The 15,152-nt window shown below is 41.1% G+C and overlaps 1 protein-coding gene across 1 annotated transcript in view; it reads left to right on the forward strand.

The window, feature by feature from the left end:
- Window positions 1–990: 990 nt before the first annotated feature.
- Window positions 991–15,152, forward strand: part of pth1r (parathyroid hormone 1 receptor) — a 206,551-nt gene continuing 192,389 nt past the window's right edge. Inside the window, exon 1 of the mRNA XM_084328002.1 lies at window positions 991–1,062. Coding sequence (XP_084184128.1) covers window positions 994–1,062 — 69 coding nt within the window. The 5' untranslated portion in view covers window positions 991–993. The remainder of the gene's footprint in view (window positions 1,063–15,152) is intronic.

Genomic DNA, 15,152 nt, shown 5'->3' on the forward strand with positions numbered 1-15,152 from the left:
AATAGCTTTTCGTCAGGGTGTATTTGCTCTCACTAAAATAGTAAGTAGTGATCCTTATAAAGCCTATAGTTGGCATTTTCTCTGTATAGCGTCGTACTAGGCTACATCACCATGTGTAAACAGAAAAGCTTTGGAGGTTTCCTATATCCAGTCATGTTGTAACTATAAACGTAAGACTTTTTCTAGCTCAGCACTACTTCTGAAATCACCTAAATGATAAATTACCATTACGTGTCTTTTTAAATCAATTGGAAGCGACAGTAGACAACAGGAGTGGTGTGCTACTATAATGTACATATAGCTGACCTATAAAAAAAAAAGGTGTTTCACAATTTCATGTCTATAAACTGTAATAAACGTATTGGTGGGTAAATGTTGCTTTATCCATACAAAACAATACTAAACTACTGCGCTGATGGTCACATGAGCCAGAGGAACACATTGTGGATTTCTAGCGGCTCATGTAATGAGTGGAGTGATACATTATTATCTTATTTTGTCCAGCACTGACTAACATTTGGACAAAAGTAGCGACTTTTGAGACGAAGATTGGAATATGGCACGAGGCGCGCAGCTCCACACTGAAGTGTTTAACTTAGTCTGGGGGGAAATTTAAAAGACCTAAAAATACAGCGTTGGTTTCTTCCCTACAAAGAATCATTTGAACTTCCCACCGCAGAGCGAGAGCGACATAAATAGTTCTGACATGTGGATGTAATTTCAGAAGGAGAAAAAAAACGAGACAGATGCAGAGAAATAAAGTGAGCAGACTCAGCCTAAACGCATTGTAGATTAGAGAGGGGGGACGCAGGGCAAATAAATTATAGAATTATGATTTTCCAAGCCACTATCAGCATCAAGATGCCAGATGGAGTAATGACCCCTGCCGCTTTGAAGATAGTTAAATAGATTCGATCATTTCATCTGCACACCAGTCCCCCGTCTGTTTGACCCGACTCGTGGGGGTCCCGGCAGAGTTGTCCCGGGTCAGGGATGGGATCCGCTCTCCTGCCCCACAATCTGGACTTTCTTCTCATCTCGCTCCTCAGCAGTTTATGTCTGGTAAGTGTTTTCGTAATACATACTACTAACACACTGTCCCGTTGTGTGTGTGTGCGTGTGCAGGGATGACAACGCTAGCTTCATTTCGTTCAGGCTTTATTTGTTTATTAACGGATGTGCGAAAAATATAGGCCTAATGTGAAATTGCACTTCGAACTCCATTAGCGTTCGTGCTGCCTTTTGCGCCTGAGTAGTTTTGACACCATCTCATTCACAGCAGGCAGACATGGGGGCAGCCGTTGTGTTGACGGCTATTATGCATTAGGCGCACAACTAGAGTTGGACGATTGTGTAAGGCTATGAATGTGTCCACTCATAAAACGTCCCCTATGGACACAAGCCCTAAGGCATGTTTGATGTTTGATGATCTCTACCAGCATGTTGTTGTTGTCTAGTCCTGCTTGAGTCTTTTTCCACCGAGGCCGCCACTTTTTTGGGCAACATTGTTGGGCAACTTTGGACAAGGACAAGCATAAAAGGTTGCCCATAGTGCATGCCACCCACCCTTATGTGCACCTTCTCGCAGATTGTGTTGAAAAGAGCAAATTTGTACAACATGCCATGTTTGTCTACAACTAGTTATTAAAAAATGATTCTTGGTAATAATTAGTCCATTTGATATGAATAGATGCATAAATTGTCACCGGGTTTTGTCATAGATTAGCATTTTAGTGTGTAGTGTTAATCCAAGCAATGTGTAGACGCAATGTCAAGTTGTGAGCGTGCACTGTATCCCTGCATTAAAAATCCTACCAAAAACAAAGAAATAAATACAAATCCAATTTCTGTTGAAGGTTGATAACTGATTACATTACAGTGTGCTCAGTTATTAATTAACCAGACTAATTGCTTTATCAAAATGTCAAATATGGTCACTATAGCTGTGTCAAGAAGGCCTGCTTCATAAGCAGAGTGGCTGTGCAGGCAGAGAGCAGTGCACCAAATTGGTTCTGTGTGTTTTGGCTGAGAGTGTTGTGCATTCAACAGGCATGCAGTTCGCCCAGGCTCTGAGGTACAGTGCGTTTTCCCAGTGATGTGGTCCATCACTGTGCCACAGTGGACCTCTGGGCTCATTGGTTTAGATGGCAAAGGAAAACAATCATATAGCCGTGTATTTATAGCTGATTCAACATTCAGTCCTTAAAGGCTGTGTCTGTGAATGCGAAGCCATTTTTAGTTTGATGTTTGGTTAGCGGTCCTCGCCACAAAAAAGTAACCATTTCTTTCCATCGTGTGACCAGAATGGACATACGGTAGATAGCTTTGGATGAAGCTTGAGGAATGGAACATTTTGCATCCCTGTAATTAGGAGACACAACAGCTTTTTGTATTAAACACGGAAGTGACATTTATGTCATTTATTTAAAGGGGACATAATATCATAATTCGTAATCCATTAGAATGTTTAGCGTAGTTGATTCCTCAAGATATATTATCAGTCAGTTCACTAGATCAGTGGTTCTCAAACTTTTTACACCAAGTACCACCTGAGAACGTAGCTGGCTCTCCAAGTACCACCATATGACCGGCGTTAAAATACAGTCTATTCAGCTATGCACAGTTCACGCAGGAGGCAAATGTATTCCACCATTATTTATTGTTAACTTTTGTCAGACACAGCCACAATGTACAAAGGGATAGCACTAGAACTAGCAAACGCTTCCACACAACTCATACAATGCAAGGGGCATTGAGAACATAATAACTAACATTCTCACATAGCAAGTGAGAAAATTAAGAACAACTGTATTTCAGCAAATGTACTTAATTCTCTCTATCTCTATCTCTCTCTCTCTCTCTCTCTCTCTCTCTCTCTCTCTCTCTCTCTCTCTCTCTCTCACACAGCAAGCAATTGTCTGTCATTCTCTCACACACACACACACACGCACGCGCACGCGCGCGCACACACACACACACACACACACACACACACACACACACACACACACACACACACACACACACACACACACACACACACACACACACACAATTATTTTGTTACAAAAACTTAATTTCCTGCATTCTGGTGCAGGAATTTTTGAATTTTTATATGCCAGTGTTTGTGATGGGCATCACAAATTATTGTAAAAAAGAAAAGAAAACACATATTCAATACATTTTTGAATGTTTACCCTTTAAATGCCAGTTTAACAACAAATTATTGTTAAAAAAAACACAAAAAAGTAAAAAAAAAAAAAAATAGCTTTTTTGGAAATGTTTTCAAGTACCACCAGCAGTACCACCAAGTACCACTAGTGGTACGCGTACCACAGTTTGAGAACCACTGCACTAGATAGTGTGTAATGCTTTGTTTAGATTTATATTCCTAAAAGCCGTATTTTCTCTACCAAGCATATGAAATAAGAATTTTACTAACTGAAACCAAAATGATCCCTGCATAAAACTTTAGGCTATGTTATCTTTTCCACCTATCATTTCATTGAGCTGTAATTAACACAAGGATTCAGCAGCATCCTCGGGTGACATCACATTCAAAACTCAATATCTTGCAAATCAAACATAATCTGTGCAAGACTGTTTTCAGTTTTTGGGATATGTGAGACGAGATAAATCAGTGTTGTTGTTGTTGTTGTTGTTGTTGGTTTGGTGACGTTTCCCTTTAAGATTGTTAACTCATTGGACGCCGGGGATTAGCCTCATCCTGTAGTAGATACCGCCACCGTTGTAAACGATGGGAGTCGCTCACCTTGTTTAAATATTATAGCTATATATGCAATACTATGGCCCATTTGACATCGAGTATCTATCGTGGTGAATATAAGTATGGTTTTAGAGCGGTTTAGGGTAATTCCTGGGAGGCCAGTAATAGGCCGCAATGCATATTATACTTAATCCATTGGCATTTCGTCCCTATACACGCTACAATAAAAATTTTTAATGCATATGATTGGTATATTATGTTCCATCATGCATGCATGAAAGGGGGGAGGGTAGTTTCTGATTAATTGATTGTCAATAACGGCATTCATTAGTACAACAGCATACGCTGATCAGGGCGATGGCTATGAAAACAATGCACAACCAAGCTGAAATTGACGTTAAATTGCTCTTACCTGTGGCCGGTGAGATTACAAAAAGAATATTCCAATTATTTGATTGCCATCTGCTAGATCGTATGTCCATTTGGGCCACAACATAACCCCCCACAGCATAATGAATCGGGCGTCCCAAAAACGATTCAATGCGATCGGGTGAAGATATTCATCCATGTTACTAAAAAACTCCGCCCGAATGACTTTCATCGACACACAGAGAGATACACAGAGTCTCAAATGGAGTGCAACATCGGCCGCATACCACCAGGCGGCGGTATTGTACTTTTGCGATCTCAGAGCCCTTCCATATGGTCACACAGCCTTCCTGGATGATTTATGAATGGAAATAGCAAATAAAAGAAGTAACGATCCAATAACGTATGGTTGGCGTTATTCGATTGGCGGACAAACACGACGTAGACGGTGCTGATTGAGTTAAGGTGAAGTTCCCTTTCTTATCCATGTCAATCTGTTATGTTCTATATGTAGGCCTTTAGCACAGAAATGGAGATTGATGCTAATTTGTAGATGGTACATCTGTTTGCACATCTACGGTACTTGGTAATTAATTTGTAGACAGGGCCATTCTAGGCTGTGTTTACCATGACAGAGCTCAATAAAGGGTACAGTAATTATGATAATTTTTAAACGTGGACTCTATTTTTTCCATCATTTGGGGTCTAAATGACTAATAGGGACAACGTGTTTTGGAATTGGTCCAGTATTGAGGGAGATCGCTTCAACAAGTCAAAGTACGTCCACTAAAAGTGCTTGTTTTTGCCACTGACAGGCTTACATTGTTATTATGTGTCTGACAGCATTATGTAAAGGATTCTTTACTGAGATAGACCTTTGTCCGGTCTCTGTTCTAACATCCCAGGCCAACACAAGAACTTTAGATAGTAACATTACCTCCACCCTGTCTGCAGCAGGTCTCCCCACTCTTGGAACAGCATTTTTCTTTAGGAAAAAGTGCTTTGGTAAATTATTTCTTCTCCTCCGGTCAAAATGGTCACTACAGAGTAGGGTTGTCACGATACCAACATTTTAGTTTCGATACTATACCAATATTAATTTCGATACTTTTCGATACTTTCGATACTTTTCCTCAAAATCAGGGAAACACTCTCAAATGTCATTATTGTTCTTTATTTTAAAACACAACAATGACGAGAATAAATAAATTAAATTAAAAGCAATGGCATTCAAAATGCTGGAGACCTTTTTTTGCACTCAAAACAGTTGCTGTACAAGGTTTCTGAACCCAGCTTTCTCAACTGTATATTGGAACTTGGTCCATACAGATGGACCAGCACTCTGCGACTGCCCTGTTGATCTTTTTATCATCTTTGGACTAATTTGTGTACTTAATATGCTGCTCAAAAAAAGCGGAGGTTAGGTTGCTTCTGAGTGGGGGGAGTCACTCTGTCAGCCAAATGCAGCAGACTTCTGTAGTTAAAAAGAATTCAAGGGGTAGAAAAAGTATGGTTGTAATATTATTATACATTTGTCATAGCAGAGGGCCTAATTAGTTTGAGATACCATAAGTTACCTAGAAAACATTTCGATGAGTGAGACTGATTATGGCCTATCATAATCTAGAACTAGGTTATGTCATTGTAGGCTGTTTAACAAAAATTAAATAGATTTCCGTTGTCTTTATACAGTATGTATGAACCATTAATGGGCAATTGTCAAATGTCTCTGTATAAATCACGTTTGTGACTAAGCCATAGAGATGCTGTGTTTACTAGCTTTCAGCACGGCAGTTTAGGCTATTATTAGGCATTTCAATTTATTTTCTATTCTTGCGAATAGCATTGTGGACATTTTCTAATGCTCGTATAAGGAACTGTAGTCACGAGAGCCATCATAGCTCATCCAACGAATGTTGGCATCAATGGCATGACCACAGCACTGATAGGAGCCACTGCAGCACGCAACGTCAGCCACCACAACCATCTGCAATCGCAGTGAGGATCTCCATCGACCAACGCCAGCTAGCTAGCTCCAACTAGAACCATAGCTCGCCAGCTATACAAGCCAACGCCAGCCGAGTTCACCCCATGCAAAATGTGCCAGCCAGCCAACGCTAATCAACAAAGATCCTCACCGCGACTGCCGATGGTTATGATAACTAACTAATCGCAGTGAGGATCTTTATTGATTAACGTTAGCTAGCTAGCACACCCCGCATAGAGCAAACTCGGCCAACGCCAGCCCATATAGCCAGCGAACTACAACTCTAGTCAAAGCCAGCCAGCCAACGTCAATCAACAAAGATCCTCACCGCGACTGCCGATGGTCACGACAACCAACGCCACGCGCCACAGCAGCTCCCACCAGCACTGCAGTCGTGCCACCGATGCCAACACTTGCCGGACGAGCCGAGCCAGCTCTCGTCTCAACTAGAGTTTGTTGTTCTTCATTCCAGAAGGTTGCTTCCGGTAAACTAGCGCAACGTCACCACTGACAGCAGCGCTGTGCTCCAATAGGAAGGCATTCGCATGCATAAATAAATAAAAAAATTAAAATAAAAGTACAGTTTTTCCCCCAAACGCAGTATAGTATCATTTCGAACACTCTAGTACCGCGGTACTATACCAATACCGGTATACCGTGCAACCCTACTACAGAGTACAGACCTGATGGTCTGCACACAGTGTACGGACACAAGTGTTTTCATCCATTTGTAGCACAACTGCCACTGTTGGTACAATTTGGATATGCTCAAACATGAACCATTGTTTTATATCTATTTAGACAACGCTACACTTTTTCTACACCCACATAACAAACTCTTCCTCTCCAACTCTCACTCACACTTCCACGAGTCTCCCTGAAACAACTCACACCTTACAGGATTTCAGAGCAAGACCTCTGTTTTGGGTAAGAAATAGAAGACTCTTCAGACACTTACCATAACAGTCTGAGCCTGTGAGTGGCAAAAACAAGCAGTTCTAGACCACATATTCTTTGACGTGCGCACATTCCCACAAATAATTATATTGCAGCCCGTTACGCGGCTACTGGCTGAATCGATCAATTCCAAATTCCAATTCCAAAAATGCTTTGTCCCTATTAGTCATTTAGACTCCACAAAATATAAAAATACCAGAATCACAGACAAAGCCAGAATACACTACATTTCTCATTGAACCCCTTGTTCAGTATGACTGACCGCCTCAATGACTTGCTTATTGCATTTATTAAAAGGAAGCACTACTTTCAGGAACCTCGGGTGAGCATATAATCTCTACCTCATGACTCTGTTTTTCTCTGTGATGACTTGCACGTGTCTGGGTTCTCACTGGGAGAATGCCAACTATTATCTGTGAAGTACAGGGGCCACGGATACTGTTAAGCCCCGGATGGAACATGTGTGAATTGGAAGGTTGTCGTGCCTTCGCCTTGTATCGTGAAAATGTGATTGAAATTGAATGTACAGAGATAGATCTTATTTGTTTTTTATATGTCCCATATCTATAATGTCCCTGCTAATTCAGATCCACTCAGACAGTTGCTCACTGCGTTCAAGGAGATAGGACATGTGAGGTTACATCGATCATACGGCCCCATTCTGCCAGTTGGTTCACTGAGAGGCATCCTTACATCCATATAATACAGCCACTTACATAGAGAAATGACTATCTTGTGCTTTGTGCTGGTGGTAAATACGGTCATTATTGGGGAAAGCTCTGGGTTAAGAGGTGTTTGAATCTGTTTGCTGAGAACAAGAATGAGGTAAGATATGTTATAGTTAGGTTTAGGCAATATGGAAGAAAAATAGCAAGGACCTTTTTTTCCCGAAATCATTATGTATAATATTCATTCAAATAGTGATGCACGATATATCGGCCGCCGATATAATATCGGCCGCCGATATAATATCGGCCGATATGGCAGTTTTTTTTTTACACATCGGTATCGGTCCGATATCAAGATAGGGACGATATGGGCCGATATAATTTTTTTTTAAAGTTACAAAAGTAAAATAGCCCTTTATTTGATTATCATAAAAAAGTGTTTTCTATACAGAGATATCGACATCGGTAAATATCGGTATCGACCAGAACAGAAATATTAATATCGGTTATCGGTATCAGCAACAATTTTCACATCGGTGCATCACTACATTCAAACCTTTATTTATTCTTGAAAAGGACAATTGAGGTCACCCTCATCTTCAAAGTCATCGAGACATACAGACATTTCGATGCATATTTTTTTTTCTTTTTACAATATAATAATAAATAATAATAACTCTATCTACAGTATATAGCACCTTTCACACATGGACTCAGGCCCAAAGTGCCCCACAGCAAATAGCATAAAATGAACACATTTGACAGAATAAAAACAATGCATAAAGTGCAGACATAAGAATAGGTATAAAAGTAGTGCAACGTAGAACGTGCAGACATAAGAATAGGCATAGGGGAGAACGGGGGACGTTGTCACACTTTTTACTCTAGTGTGAATTGCTCATAATCAAAACATCTTTCAATAGTCATTCCTACATTAAATTGAAGCTTAAGATGTTAGCTTGAAATGTGTATCCCTCTCATTTTCCAACGTATTGTAACAAAGAGTTAATCACCTATCAAAGACACTCTGACACATTGTGACAACCAACCCCATCATGGGGATGGTTGTCAGCCACACACTATGGGGTTGGTTGTCACCATGTGTTTTAACACTTTGAGAGCCAGCCGTGTTTTCCTTTTTACCCCCTTGAATGCCCAAATCCACTCCAATGTTAACGTTAATATCGCCTAATCTATGTTTTAAATTATGGCTATGTTTCTAATCTGCCCGTCGCTTATCAATGACTCATTTTCCAGTCAACATTGTCAAAGCAGATTGTTTTTTATCGCTTCATTTCAGTTTGATAGCATTTTGAAAATCACTCGTTTTCGCGGAAAAAACAACACATTCTATGATAATCGTCTTTTACTGGAATATTCTAGAACGTTGTCATTTGTCGGCCTATTTATGAATTGTTTTCAAATAAACGCTAGATAATCGATAGTATATGTGTGCGCACGCACGCTTGTGCCGCGCGCTGATAATCGCTGCTCTTATTTCCTGATGGCTTTTACAGTCAAAACAGCCATATCACATATAGGGGAAACGCTTATATATCCGTGAAAACGAGTCTGATTATCCTAAGACTGATAACATAGATTCCTTACCTGAGATCAGATGGTATCCAAATGGTTTATTCCAATTTCCGATCGCCATTCAAAAAAATCGCTCATTTGATTGATCCATCGTGTATACAGTAAAACACATATTCACCGCGGCACCAAGGCTCCAGAATGAACTCTGGTAGACCCCGGTTACATCAGTGAGAAGTAAAATGTGGAGTCAGAAATCCTTTCTCCCATTCACTTTCATTGAGTCCAATCCAAAAGGGTGATTTACCATCTGGGAGACGATAGGGGGCGCTTTTTTCACATCTGAGCGCCTTGGGTGACTGGATCTCCAACGGTAGGCTCGCTTGATGCAATATGATTTCAGATCGCTAAAAAAAAAATGCGTGATGGGCATTCAACCCGCGGGGGGTAAACCTGAGAAATCTCAGTCAAGGTGTGTGTGTGTGTATTCTTTCTTATACCTAGTGAACAATTTCATAATGGAATTGAACATACAGCATGAGAGAGGCATTTACATGTATCTACCAAGTAGAGACATTACTTGTTGGTCCAGCGGTCGCCGGTCAGGGCAACATAGTCTGGGAAGTGGGAACCTATAGTGTCCCACAGGATCTGTCGGGGAAACTCCACATATTGACTGGATTTGTTCTTGGGTTTTCCATCCGAAGGTGCTCATGTTCTCCTTGACAAAAGAATAGCTGTGAGACACCAGCTGGAGATTCTCTCCCCTGCTATTCTGGATCATTTCAACAGACACTGGGTCTCATTCCCGAACGAATTTACGACAACAAATTTCCTCTTAGGCAGATTTCTGCCCATTTAAGACATATTAGGGCTGGTAGCGCGAGTCCCCAAATTTTCCTGAGATCAGATTTGAGCGTGGCTGAGAGCAGATTTAAGAGTGCTGAGGAGCACTCTTATGATTGATTGACTAATTGAAAATGTTATTAACTTGACAGACTGTGTTCTCATAGTGATTCCTTCATGTTAACGCTACAGGCCTCCTTGGAATTAATTACTTAATCATAATTAAAATAAATATGACAATATTTGTACGATAAGAAATTACGCATTTGATGTCGGAAAAAATTATAATATGGATTCATCTGATCACAGGGCAGCTGCTTAACCATATCTGAACCAGCTATTTTGGACAAATGTATAATTACTTTAATTACTCAGATATTCAAACACAATTATGCAATTATTGTGAAATTATTGAAAATAATTATTATTTAATGCCTTCTGTGGAATTTGTATTTCTTATTTGTTACACATCTGTTTTTTTTATTTATTTTTTTGATCTTTTTCCCCCTCCTTTTTCCTCCGATTTTCTCCCATCCCAATGTTAGTCGTTATGCCAATTCCCAATCCCCTTCCTGGTCGCTGCGCACTTACCCCCCACAGTCGGTCTGGGAGAGTGGAGGCTATCACGTGCTTCCTCCGACACACGTCTAGCCAATCAACCGCTTCTTTTCACCCGGCAGCGCGGACTCTCACTGAGAGGGTGTAACGTGTGGAAGGATCACACTACCCCTCTTAGTTAGATCCTATCCACGCTGAGCAGGCGCCCCGACCGAACTGTAGGAGTCGCTGTTTACAACGACCCGGACCCACCCCGCCAGCTTTCCCACCCTCTAATACAGCCAATTGTATTAGTGTGAACGGCCAGCCAAGCTGGTGACAACGCCGGAGCTGTGAGCTGGATTCGAACAGGCGAATCCAGCGTCTCCAGTATTGGTGACGAACGCAATCTCCGCTACGCCACCTGACCGCCCTGTTACACATCTGTTTTAATGATTAATTATATACTTTTGAAAGAATGCAGGTCAACATGCAATGTATCCCATTGATTGGTATACAATGGAACCGACCTTTGTTTGATTGAAAACTTTATTAACAGATTGCAGAATGGGTACAGTACAGTACAGCTCAATTACATACAATTGTTAAGGGGATGCAGACCAGAGAAAGACTTTCGTCTTGTTTACATCAGGGTCCCCCATTTTCAATTCATCATAACATATATGACACACACGACATACAGATAGACAGTACTGCTACATCTATACATTTATGACATACCAGATTTGCAAATACAGTACTGTTTGTGATACAAAAAGAGTCCAGAAAAGAGAGTATATACATTTGACGTAGAAACTGTTGGAGGAGGTTGGGTAGGAGGGGTGGGTGGGGGACACTGTACAAGCAAAACTGTACATTGGAATATTGACAAAACCATACTTGGTCATTTACTGTACATTGGAGGGGGTTGATATAGCTATAAACCTGCATTCCTTCGAATATATCATTAATCAATTAAACTTATATTGAAATACACTATATAGCCTATATACACCAACACTGAAATGACAGTGGATAAATAAATAAATAAATAAGAACTAAAGCTAATCGCATGGAAATAGCAAGTCTTGTGTGCGCCAGTATGGCCTACGTGTCTAATGAACAGTATAGGCTTAATATATTCGAGTTACTTTTTTCATTAGGATTTAGTAGATACTATATATTCTGCCTCTGCCCTACGTACAGTATAAGTACAGACTGTACCTATACTGTACGTAGGGCAGAGCATATAGTATCTACTAAATCCTAATGCAACAAGTCATAATGGAATAATAAGCCTATACTGCGTTCATTCATTACGCCGTAGGCATTAATGGAATAATAAGCCTATACTGCGTTCATTCATTACGCCGTAGGCTACAGTATACTGCGCACGCACGCGTGTGTGTGCGAGCGCTGCGGCAGTTGTACCACGAGTTGTACTATATATGATGACAATACATTAATCTAATCTCATTTCGATGGGTCGTGCAAGACTCGCAAGGCATAAATGGGGACCCTGATGTAAACAAGACGAAAGTCTTTCTCTGGTCTGCATCCCCTTAACAATTGTGTGTATTGAGCTGTACTGTATTGTACCCATTCTGCAATCTGTTAATAAAGTTTTCAATCAATCAATCAATCAAGCACGTCCGCATCCATTTCCACACAGCTGCGTCATAACTTTGCCTTATAAGGAGCTCTGGAGGCGTTGTTTTGTATGCAAATTACCTGAACGGGAACTCGCTTTTGAGTTTAAGACAGAATCACATTCGCCAAGCAGATATCAGATCATGTCACAGGTGCGACCGTTTCAGCCCCTTAAGACATATTACCAGCACGTTCGGGACTCAGAGTGAACTTGTCATTGATTCGGTCTCAGTCGGTTCCAAGATAAGTCTTCCAAAATAACGCTTTGGAAAATTTTCGGGAATGAGACCCACTGATGTTATATGACAGGGCTGTTAACTCGCTAGCCCACTTGTACTGTAGTCGCCACCAGTATTCCATCTGGTATATATGGGCTCCAAACACGTATGATCTGGCCTTTATCCGATTTCTCACCTTTCATTATGTCTCGTTAAGAGGAAGTGAGACCCAGAGGCTCAGCCAGGAGCGCTCTTCTCACATTTAGATATTGTTCTAGTCTAGTTAGCTCATTCATTTTTGCTGGTAGCTCGTCTGTTCAGCTGGTAGCTGTACTGTCATATCAAATCCCCCATAGTAGCTCTGTCTCTCTATAGCAGACCAGGTGAATAAATATAGCAGCCTCCTACTAAATCTCCAAATAGACAGGAAAAGGTGTTGCAAACGCTTTTAGTGGCATTACACCGTCAAATGAGCTGAGACTGAATGAGGTCCAGGTGGTCTCATACGCCTGGTTGATTCAGCACAATATGTATGATACAAACAACATTATGGTCATACCATGTAGCATAGATCTTTATAATATTAGTGCTTTTAGTTGACAGCCATGTTAGAACCCATGTTTAGAATTATGAATCTGATTGTCCTGACTGAAAACCCAGCCTCAAGATTGGTACAAAGAGGAGCTTGCAAAATAAGTTTCAATACATTCACAACCCAAGCTACTTGCACAGTGATACATAGATATATTAGGCTATACAGAGTACTGCATTGTCTGCATACGTTGTAAAGCTATGTGGCTGCCCGTTCTCAAGTGATCACACATCACACACAACAGAAAGTGAACGAGGCAGCATTGTCCTGATTTAACACATTTTACCAGTTACTTACAACCTGACCATGTGGTTATTGTTGTTTACTAGCAAACAGGCAACTGTATCTAAGCTATTAAAAACACAAAGCTCAAAGTTGGCAGCAGATGATTTGACCTACTGTGAAAAACTCTCTCCTGCTGATCTTTTGTTTATGTTCCCTCAGTCCACACTACAGTAAGAATGATCATGATTGCAATCAGCAGTCAATTTCATAGCCTTTCCATAGCTATTCTGTGAGGAGAGTTCATTCTTCAAAGCTGTCAGATACCCTTGGGCAGATAACAGCTTGTCATCATGACAGGGATGCCATGGATTGGCTGTCATCAGGGCAGAGGTGACTTTCACAAGTTATAGGAAGAAGAAGATGCCCCCCCCCCGCGATGGAGGCTTTTTGAGTGGTGCTCCAAGCATTTGTGATTCAAATCAAATCAAATCAAATTTATTTGTAAGGCCTGACAACACACGTTAATGTCACCATGGGCCGGACACGTCTTCTTTAAACAAGTCAAGAAGAAACATAACAATAAGTCAAGAACAAAACAAGAACACCATAAGGTCCAACACATTTTAAATAAATGCAAAATAAATGAATGAATGCAAACACTCCCAGACATACCCCACGCGAAGGTAAGGAAAAACTCACTAACAATAGGAAAAAAATGCACCACAGGCAGTGTGGATGAGAGAAACCTTAGAAGAGCCATTCAAGGGGGGATCTCCCTTCTTAGATGTCGGTGATAGTAGTGTTGCAGACTGACAGTTGGTAAGCAGGCACTCATGTGTGTAGTGAAACACAGATGAGTGCATGCAATAGCAACTGAACATTTTGAAAAATTTAAGATAGAGCTGATAGCGATAGCAACTGAACATTTTGAAAGATTAAAGATAGAGCTGATAGCAGATCTATTTGAGGCACAGGGGCGGCACAAAGAGGGTCGCGTCCTCCCCGTCTTAATCACGGGACGTTCAACAATCCGGTCATCGCTCCGAGACAGCCAGAGACAGGGAGATAGGCGGCGGCGCAGAGAGGGTCGCAACCTCCCCGACATCATCGCGGGACGTCAAGCACTCCGGTCATCACTACGAGACAGCCGGAGACAGGGAGACAGGAGGGCACGCAGAGAGGGTCGCATCCTCCCGGTCTTCATCACGGGACGTCCGACACTCCGGTCAACACTCCGGGACAGCAACTCACAGGGAGAGGGGACAGGCGTTAGACAGCTCGCGTGATTGTAGTGGGCGGACATAGCAATAGATACAAGTGGTAAGCATATATGTGAATAGAATAGATATATGAAGTAAGCATATTATGTGAATAGAATAGAAGTACTTATGCATGGTAATCGAATGCTAGTTGTTTGCAGTTGTCCAAACGTGCTGCTCCGAATCCCTCTGAGGTATTCACATTACACAGTCGCATACCAAAGCCTAGCGTGTGTGTGTGTGTCTTGACGGACTGTGAAGAGATCGATGTTAGTTGAGAGTCGAAAAAGGCTGCCTGTAATGTTTTCTTGAGAGAGAACACATGTACTCTACAAAAACTAGATTAACACCAACTCTGTTTAAGATTCCATTTTTCTATCAAAGTGAGAGTGCATATTTGGCATAGGGCTGGGCGATATGGCCTAAAAATACACCAACTCCGATTTATGATTTTAATCGATTATTTTCTCTTAAAAACTAGAAATGCCAAGGAAATCATTCCAATAAGCTTTGTTTTTATTTGACAAAAAAAATATCAAACCAAGATGAATTTCCCTATGGGATTGAAGTGCAAACCTAACTTT

The sequence above is a fragment of the Notolepis coatsorum genome (assembly GCF_963971535.1).
Source record: "Notolepis coatsorum genome assembly, chromosome: 13".
NCBI lineage: Eukaryota > Metazoa > Chordata > Actinopteri > Aulopiformes > Paralepididae > Notolepis > Notolepis coatsorum.